Here is a 10,116-nt window from a genome sequence, read left to right on the forward strand (position 1 = left end):
AACCCTGGCTCTCACATGCATATCTATGTTTAAAGCTATGTTCAGTAGCCAAGAGACCTAGACAAGCCCAGCCTGGGAATAGGGAGACCCGCCAAATGGCCTTCACAGAACTAGGCCAATTGGTTGAGGTACAGGGACATAGCAGCCAAGAGTTAGCACAGCCTGACATAAAGGCTGGGCCCAAGGCTCTGAGCCAGGAGGCGCTGGTAATAGGAGGAGAAGCAATTGTGACAAGTGTCCCCTGCTCCCCCACCTCCAACAGCTGCCATCTGTTCAACGAGGGAGTTCACTTGTAGTTGCCATAGAGAACCCGAGTGAGGAAAGCACTGGGTGGGGCAGCCAGACACAGGTGGCCGGTTTTAATCCTGGAGTTTTTAAGGACACTACTCAGAGCAGAATTTTTAAAAGCTGAATGCTTGGGGTGGTGGAAATGAGACTGCCAGGAGAGAAGCAGCCTCCCTGGAGGTAAAGGAACAGGTGGGATGGGCGGCCTCCTTTTAAGCAGGGACTTCCTCCAACAGGCAATGAGGGAGCCAGTGTTTCATCCTTAGTGGAGGAAGCGTGAGGAGCAAAGTGGAGAGGCCAGGCATCATCCACCTCACCTCTCTCCGCCCCACTTCCCTGGCGGTTATTTCCATCCAGGGCCTTACAATGGCCGCTTCTCCCAGAATAAGCATTTCTGTGATAACAGGGGCCCATTTTCTCTCAGCCTGCACTGGTGATGCTGGCTATCTGCTTCAGCTTTTGGAGGGGAGACATGCAGCCCTAAGAAAGCAACTCTCTCATCCAGGCTTTCACTGGGAGAAAGCACTACTGGCTATCCCAGAACTGAGCAGGTGAGGGAAATGGGACTCATACCACACACGCCTATCTTCCTTGCCCTACTGGGGCTCCAAGGCAGAATCTGCATGTGCAGCACTCACAACGGCTTCCCAGGGAACCAGGCCAGTGAGGGCTTCACCCACTGTGGCAGGGGACCCACTGTCTCCCAGAGGATCTCTGGACACCATGAATCTACTATTTAGTGACCCAAGCTATGTCTCCACAGGGCCAACTCCTCCTCAATGCCCCACACACCTCCAGGTTCCACTCCTAGGTGGGCCTCATGGGTAGACCCATCTCCAGGTCGCACAGGCTTTGGAGCAAGATAGATGCGGGTTCAAACCCTGGCTCCTTTCCTTACTAGCTATTTGTGCAAACCACTAAATCTCTCTGAGGTTCAGTTGCAGTTAGGGAGAACAACTGATCTCACCTCAATGGGTGCTGAGTGAGTAAAAGCAACAGTGTATGCAGAGGGGCAAAAGGCACTTCAAAAAACACACTGAAGGTGATCATGAACACTCATGCCTTTCCTTCCTACTTCATGCCTCTCCCCTGCCTTCTGACCTGTACCTACAGATGGTCTGTCTGTGCTCCTCTCTAAGGCCACCCCTCCACCTGCACACTGGATTCCAGCCCCTCGCACCTCTCAAGGACATCACTCTTAACAAATATCCCTTCTCTTTCCTGTATCTTTAATGTTTCACTATTAGATGCTTTCCATTTTTACATAAAATTCTGTAATTTCTCCAACTTAAATACCACCACCACCACCACCACCTCCTCCTTTTCCCTTGGCCCTACATCCTCATTTGGATATTGAACCATTTAGTTGCTCCCCTTACTGTGAAATTTCTAAAGAGAGTCTTCTATACTTCCTATCTCTATCTCTTCCTCCACCCGTCCTCTCCATTTCCTCCTTTTTAAAAAAAATTTCATTGTGGAAAGTTCCAAACATGTAGAAAAGAGGATGATATACAAACCTCCATGTACCCACCACCCAACTTAAGCAATGATCAAGTCATGATCCATCTTGTTTCAGCTATACTAAGCCACTTACAACCACGTTTTTGCTTATCCCCAGATTATTTTGAAGCATATTTCTGACATCATATATTTTTATCTATAAATATTTCAGTATGTATTTCTAAAAAAATACAGTACCTTTATTGTACCCCTAAAATTAATAAAATTTCTTTGTATTAAATGTGCTGACTGAGTTCCTGGAGTTCAAATTTCTGATTGTCCTAATGCTTCAAACTCCCAGAAACATGGATTTCCAAATGGCGTCCAGTTCCAGGAGGCATTTGACGGGGAAAGCTGTAAGATTAACTTTCAAGAACAAAGCTGACTGGTGGTGGTGATGACAGCAACAGTTACGGAACACCACCTGCATAACTGGCCCCACGCTGTGTGCTCTACCTGCACCACTTCTTTAATCCTCACATCAACCTTCTGGGGTAGGTTCAGAGTTAATGAGTAACTGGCCACATTTAGTGACTGGGCCAGGATGTGGACCCATGTCTGTCAACCCAAAAGTCTCAGCTACAGAACACCACCATATGCCCTGAGCCATGCCCCACAGCAGGGCAAGGGGAGCCAGTTCCCCAAAGCGCCTTCCTTCCTATTCTATCATTTCCGGATATAAGGCAGAAGCCAGATATCCAGAGAATATGCTGTTCATTCAGTGTGGGTGGGAAGAAGAGAGAAGGAATCCCTTTCACTGAAAAGAGACAGACTAAAAATTGCCTGGAGTCTGAATTGGAGAATATGCTCAAATATCTCTGGCTGCAATATCCCAGGTGGGATGCAATCCTTCCATAGCACCTGCTTCCCTCCTAGCTTATTAGCATCTCCTTGCCGTTTCCCGGAGGAGTTCACGGGAGCGGACCTTCCAGGCTAATGAAAGCTGCTTAGCAACAGGGAGCGGGTTAATAAAGCCCTGACGTTGTTCCCAGCTCCACAGACTCCACCCCTGTCTCCCATTGCAGCTCATCCTCAGCCTGAAGCAACCTTCAGGATGATAGATGTGTGCAGGGAGGGCCCGGAACCTAGTGACTGAGGGTTAGGGCTGGCCCAATCTGGCCTGAGCCCCGCCCCCAGTGCCTCCAGGGGAGAGGAGACATTTAAGAGACTGAGAACCTGCTGAGCCAGGCCAGGAAACTCTCCCTGGGCCACGTAAACCACTATACCTACCAAAGGTTGAAATCCAACCTCAGCGTCCATTAAGAATAGAGCAAACAAATACTGTAGAGGCAGACACTCCCAGACCTGAGCCAGAGGGCAGAGTAGGTCCAGGGGAAGGGTGGTTTCTCCAGTGCTCAAGGTTGATGTCTAAGTTACCTCCGACCCTTTCATGGAAAGAGAGCAAATGTGCCCTCTGTAAGCATATATATTATCATTACATTTGCAGATTTCAAAGGTGCAACTTGGGATAATTTGCTGTTTAACCCTGACCTGGAGTTGCCCACAAGCAAAAGTCAAAAGCACCTTGTCCTCCAAGGGACAGGAAATGATGGCAGGAAATGATCAGCCTACACCTGAAGAATCAAGAAGCACAGGGACAACAAGCTGCATAATTTGATTAAACTTTAAGTCTATATTAAAAGTTTTAAAGACCATATTATGGAACAAAATGCAAATCTGACATGGCTTTTTAAGATAAAGAGGAGATATCAGAGAACCCTCTCCCACAGTGGGGTTTGCTCCAGGCTTCAGGCTGACAGAGGGGGCCATCACACAGGTCTTGATCCTCTGGCCTGCGGGTTCGGAGGCGGCTGCCCAGAGCAGCACTGCAGCTGCGTGCTGTGGTTGAAAACAGCACATAGAGAACCCCTCCCTGCCAGCAGTGTTTGCCAGCAAAGCTTCCTCACAAGGCTTCTACCTGGACAGACAGGTTTAGGAACCACTGCAAACATACAACAAGAACACATTTCTCACCAGTCCTGGAAGTCTTACTCCTCCCCATGGATAAGAGGAATGGGGGAATGGTGCAACTTTTCTGGGTTTGCCCCAGGTCTTGACTTGGAGATTCTTAACTCTCCAGGAAGGACCTGTTCGTTTCAAATGTCTCTGTTCTAAAGAAGCTACAAGAAGCTCATCTTGGCCAGGCCCTGCTGCCCTCAGTTGCTCCACAACCCTCCCCTGCCAAGAACAGAGGGGTCAGAGCAGAGCAGAAGGGCTGAGGGCCCCAGTGCTCCCCAAAGCTCTTGGGAATGTGGTCATTCTTCAGTTAGTCCCATCTCCAGAGCCTGTACTCAGCTCCTGATCTTTCAGTACCTTCTCTGTGCTCCCATTTCCCCCAAAACAAAGCTGAATTCTGGACGTGGCTAGGAAAACACCAAGACCCAGTACAAGAATGCATCTTCTTAGACTAAAAATGCATTTCTGAGCATTTTTTCTGGGGGTGAAGGAAACTGGCATATCAGAATCTCCAAAAAAGCCAGAGAGGGTGAGTTTTTCATCAATACATGTCTGTTTTTCCTTCTGCCTCCTCCCAAGATTCCCTGATTATGATTCTACTGAGTGATGCATGTAAATGCTTGCAGGCAGGAAAAAAGGTTCATAATCACCATTTTAATCCAATCTTTTTTTGAGTTCAAATTAGGATTCACCTTACGACTGAATACCACTGTGGACAAAGTGTAAGGATTCCATTTCCCATGGATCTGAGATGCCCTAACTCAGCTCAGCTTTCTACTGCTGGCAGCCCCTGCCACTGACATTCCCTTCAGTGACTGCGGGAGCTCAAGGCAGAGGCAGAAGACTGGCAGAGGCCTACAGATGCCTTTTGTTTGGTCCACGCCATTTTTTTAAAATGGGTATCAGTTATTGGCACTTAAAAATTGGAAAATTTCATACAAAAACCCAGACCTCTGGCTTCTCTTAAAATAAAACAAAGGCCATGGCAAGCCTGGGCTGGCATTCCTACAGGAGCTGAGTGGTGGCCACCCCAGTCAAATAGGACAAGTATTAACTGACTCACCCCAGTCCCCACCACTGCTTCCTGTTCACACCCAGACAGCTTCCCACAGGGACCTGTCCTATCTGGCCCTGTAGGCATTTAACTTTGTCCTCATGGACCTAAGGCACTCCCAAGATCCAACAACAAGGTCTACGTTAACCTTAGAATCCTGAGGACTTGGGTCTGTGTCACAGACCCTTGTTCTATTTTAGCAACTGAAACTGGCTGAAAGTAAAATAATCATTCTTTTTGAGGGTGACCCCTCTGCATGGTGGAGAGAGCCTGGGCTTCCAGGCAGCTGACATAAGCAAAAGCCCCACTGCTTCCTGGCAGTCCCTGGACTGATCAGAGGAGAACTGACAGTTTCTTCTCACCCAAACTGGCCCAAGTGTGGGATGCCCACAGCTTTTCTCCCTGCTTCTCTTCCCCACTTCCCTCATGACACCCACGTGTGGCACCCCTGCACAAGCTATTTGTGCCATTCTATTCTGTGTTTGCCATGTATTTTGGATGAAGCCTAGCACCAAGCATAGCCCTTCTGATGACAATGAGAGACAAGAGGCTGATATCAGGGGAATACAGTACAGGTGGAAAGGAGAAGAGTTCTAGTACTCTTCAAAGCCACTTACTACAAGACTAGCATGCTTTTTCCCTAGCATAGGTTCTGCCTGAGAAAAGATCAGATTGTTCCTTATAGACCTGGAAATCATTATATCATCTCAAAGAACTGGGAAGACTTACCCAAAAGGGAGATGGTGGGAATTCTATTCCTGCAAACCTAGCTTCAGCCTCAAAATCGATAGCAAAAGGAAAGACAGACATTTCCTGAGCTCTTAAAATGTTAGGAGCATTCACACACATCATCTCAATCCCCACAAAAATTGCTTGAGGTGGGAATAACCATCCTGTTCTTAAAGGAGCAAACTGAGGGTAAGAGAAGTTTAGAAACTTGTCCAAGAGATCCAAAAAGTACGCAGAGCACCAGGATTCACCTGAATCCTCAGCCTGTCTCTCAGGCCCTAATCACAGGCCGCCTGTCCCCAACCGCCCTCTATCATCTCTCTGTTTTATTTTTCTTCGTAGCTGTTCTTGTACCTGTTATTACAGGACATATTTATGTGTGCATTTGTTTTCTGTGTCCCCACTGCTGTGACTACTGTTTCCCTACCTGGAGAAACAGTACCCAGCACCTGGTGGACCCTTACTTAGTATTTGTTGCTGGGCCCTTGGGAAGGGCAGCTCTATCTGCCTCACCATGCTGCTGTCAAAAAGCACCCCTTCCCTACCTGCTCCTTTCATTCTTCCCCCTCAGAGGTATACAACCTCCCTGCCACAAATCCCAAACACCAGTCTCAGAGGCCAAGGAAAACAACATAAAGATGGAAACAAGTCTTTGTCCCTTCAAAAAGGGAGTTGAAAGGAAGTTCAAATTCCTGGATATCCAAGAAAATTATGCTGTGTGTAGAGATAGGCTTGTTCCCACAAAGGAGAGGAAGTGATGGTTTATCACAGATTTTCCCCTTTCGAAGGCAGGAGGGTTTGGCTATGCCTCCTATCCTACACTCATGTTGTTGTGCATCCAATCAAGTGCTTGGTAAGTTGGGGGTGCTGGAGCAACACAGGTGGGATTCATTAGAAAGTAGCTGTGGCACAGAAAGCACCTCAAATGTACAAGCCCTTCCCCAAAGTTAAAATAAGGATAAACCAGAGCAGAGGTTCTCTAAGCCAAATTACCTAGGGCAGAGGTTCTCAAGTGTGGTTCCTGAGTAGTAGCAGCATTATCATTTGTGAACTTGTCAGAAATGCAAATTCTCATCTCATCTCAGACCTAATAGAATAAAAAATTCCAGGGCTGTTCTAAGGAGCCCTTCAATTGACTCTGATGCACTCTAAAATTTGAAGACTACTGACCAGGGGAACTAAACATACATAAATTCTTAGGTCCTGGAGATCCTGGGTCTCTCAGGTGGGGGCCCAAGGAGATTTCAAAGACTTCTGAGTTGATTTTATTTTGTAGCCAGATTTGAGAACTACTCAACCTGAGAACTCATCTTTCCCTGGCCCTAAGACAGTGTCCTCAGTTCTAAACCCACTTCCCACTAACCCCCAGGCACTCACTCACCACACAGAGCAATGATGTGGCTGCTATCTTCATGCACAAATTTCCTGGTGACAGCCTCCTCCATGATTTGCTTTACCTGTGGATAAATGGGTAGCATCATTATTTATTTACTTTTCTGATCAAAGGCCTGTGGACAAGTAAATAGCTTGGCTCTGCTCTCCTGGACTGGGTTCAGACACATGCAGAGTGAATGACAGTGAACGGAAGGGTAGGGAAGCAAAGTGTCTTCAGCACAGACAAGTATCTTGGAAAGGCCACCAGGAAGGGATGCCATAGACCCACCAACCGACAACCCAGGAGGAAGCGCCCTGCCCTGGAGAACAGGGACAGGATGCTGTTTGTTTATCTGTCCTTAGCTGGAGAAGGGCTTCTGGGAAGACACACTGTCCTCTGGGGACAAACTTTCAGGGTTCAGCTGTAGGCAAATGACCTGCCCTTCCTTTTCTTCTTCTTGAAGGTTGGGGGTAGGTTCATCCAGGCCTCAGGGAAACTCTCCACATGCTTGCAAGCCCAGCTTTCTTTCTGTCTAGGTAAAATCCTAATGTTTTGGGTTCCTACTTGGATGTGAAAGTTACCAAATACCTTGTAAGGTAAGCAGTCACATCTCTGTTTCTTTAAGAAAGTATTTTAAAACAAAACTTTTCTTACTGATATACAGCAAACATATAGAAAGGGGTGTATATCATAATTATACAGCTCAATGAATTTCTACAAACTGAACACACCTTTGAGACAAGCATCCAGATAAGGAAACAAAATATGTGACAAGTACCCTAAAGCACCCCTCACTCTGTCATGTTTCCTTCCAGTCACTATTTAGACTATCAGCTATCCTGACTTCTAACATCGTAAGGGTAGTCTTACAGGTTTTTGTATTTTTATAGATGGGATCACTCAGTGTGTGGTGTTTTGTGACTTTCTTTTCCTCCCAGTGTGATTGTGAGATTTGCTCATGTTGTGTGTAATTGTGGACTGTTCATTCTCCATTGTGTGAACATACTGCAACTTGCTGGGATTTGGGTTGTTTAAAATTTGGGGCTGTTAAAAATAGTGCTGCTATGAACATTCTAAACGTGGCTTTTGGTGAACAGAGGTGTTCATTTCTTTGGATTATATTTCTACACAAAGAATTTCTAATGGATATACTCTGCTTTGCTATATTTCACCAAATTGTTCTCCGAAGTATAACAATTTATACTCCCATCAACAGTGTATGAAGTTCTACTTGCTCTGAACACTTAAGCCAAACACTTTTGATGTCTTGAGGGGAACTGCCAAGAAATTAGAGGGATGGATTACATCAACTACAGCATAAAGTCTTACAGATAAAGTAAACTCTGGACACAGCATGCTTTTGCCATTCTTTGGGCAGGACATGCAGTGTCCTATGTTGTTCTTGTTCCCATGGCCCTCTCCTAGAACTGCACAGTTTGGCGGGTGGTAAAGCTTCTGAAGTCTGCAGAGGAGTGAGGAAGGACCTGGAGACTCCTGCTTGCTGGAAACTGCTCATGGTTAGTGGTTAGGTAAAGGGGAATTGGATCAACATCGCACTCTCAACTGTTAAAAGCTTCCTAGATTACTTCCCAAGGGATGTTTGCATTAAACAGAGCATATATAACTTTACAACTCAAAGCATCTTAAACAGGCTGGGGGGAGATTTTGAAGTTAGGAGGACCTACAGATGCTTCTAGAATTATACTAGAGGTCCTTTGTGAAAGGCCAAAGTTGCCTACAATTATCCTCACCATTTCTACTTGTAGGAGAGGAAAGCGTATGCTTCTCTCTAAATCAACCGCTTAAGAGGAGAGGGAACTAAGATTTCAGAGCAGGTCAACCTTTGTCAGGTAATATACATAGCTATGGCATATTGTGGACATTTCTCATAATTGTTTAGGAAGCATTTTTTTAGTACTACAGACAACCTTCTAATTACCGAAAAAAAAATCACTGTCTTCTCAAAAATCTTTCCTATTATGACCACCCCCAAATTTGGATCACACCAACAATCCTAGCACATCTGTCCATAGGTTGGGTATGGCTACATTTTTGCTCTTGTTTATACTGTTAATATAAGTTTCTGTCACTAGACTGCTTGTTTATAGAGGATAATCACTGAGATTTGAGATTTCTTAGGTTTAAAGCCTTATTTGATAGATTCCTGGCCTAAAAAACTCTTTCATGGCCACTTCATAGGAAAGGCATGATGAAGCCTCTCACACATAACTGGGAAGGTGATGATGTTAATCACATCTTTGCCAACCAGGGGGAAGGGAACAAATTAGGGCACAGTAGCCAGGCCAGTTAATGCAGATGAACCATCTAAGCCTTCCAGGATTTTATGAGAACCCAGAATCTTCTCAATTCCTGAAATTCTAGAAAGGGACAAAGAACCAATATGGTCAACTTTTATATATGACCTATTGAATAGATTTAGAAATTGAGACTCAGAGAGATTAAGTTACTCAAGGTCACACGGAGCTAAATCCAGACTTCCAAAGTTTATGCATTCCCGCTGGACCTTGAAGTCTCCAGGATCTGTAGATTTATTTATCAAATAGTCTTTGAGTGTCCACTGTGTGCCAAGCACTGGATGCAGAATAGTGGACAAAACAGACCAGCTTCCTGCCCTCATGGAGTTTACACATCTGGCAGAGGCCAGCCACAAAGATAGGTGGGAGTTCATGACTCCAGAGGCCTAATCCATTCTAATGCACTCTGCAGTTTGAGCTGTCCAGCTCTCACATGGGAGTGAGTCATTCATATGGGCACCCCCCACCTCCAATAATAAAATGGAAATGGGCTTTAGGGCAAGATCAAGGTAAAGGACTCAGTAGAGAGGACTCTTTTTTCTTTCTGACATTGGGGTGGGGGGGACTCCACAAATGGGAAAAAAAAAATCTGAGTCTTAAAGTCACTTTCAGAAACAACCTTAGTTTCGGTAGGGAGGTGGGCGTGGAGTGAAAAGCAATGAGGTGTGCTGCGAACCCTCCCGCAGCCACGACTTATTTCCCAGAGGAATACCGGAGTGGCTGTAGCGGAAACCGGAGCTAACCCCCAAATCGCCCTTTTAGCACCGTAGGAGGTACGCGCGGAGCCCCTCCCCTCCCCAGGAGGCGCGGGCAATCTATGGGCAACTCCAGTTCTCCAGAAAATCGCTGCCACCCCTCCCCCGACCTCCGTGTTCCAGGGCTACTTGCTGCCGTCACTGGGC

General features: G+C 46.2%; 1 protein-coding gene across 5 annotated transcripts in view; it reads right to left on the reverse strand.

Annotated features, from left to right (window-relative positions):
• SGSM2 (small G protein signaling modulator 2) overlaps positions 1-10,116 on the reverse strand; it is a 33,418-nt gene that overhangs the window by 22,907 nt on the left and 395 nt on the right. For all 5 annotated transcript variants that reach the window (XM_017651584.3, XM_017651582.3, XM_017651583.3 and 2 more), the window contains exon 2: positions 6,906-6,981. In XM_017651584.3, the coding sequence (XP_017507073.2) occupies positions 6,906-6,981 (76 nt within the window). The remainder of the gene's footprint in view (positions 1-6,905; positions 6,982-10,116) is intronic.

The sequence above is a fragment of the Manis javanica genome, chromosome 4, assembly GCF_040802235.1.
Source record: "Manis javanica isolate MJ-LG chromosome 4, MJ_LKY, whole genome shotgun sequence".
In the NCBI taxonomy this organism is placed as follows: Eukaryota; Metazoa; Chordata; class Mammalia; order Pholidota; family Manidae; genus Manis; species Manis javanica.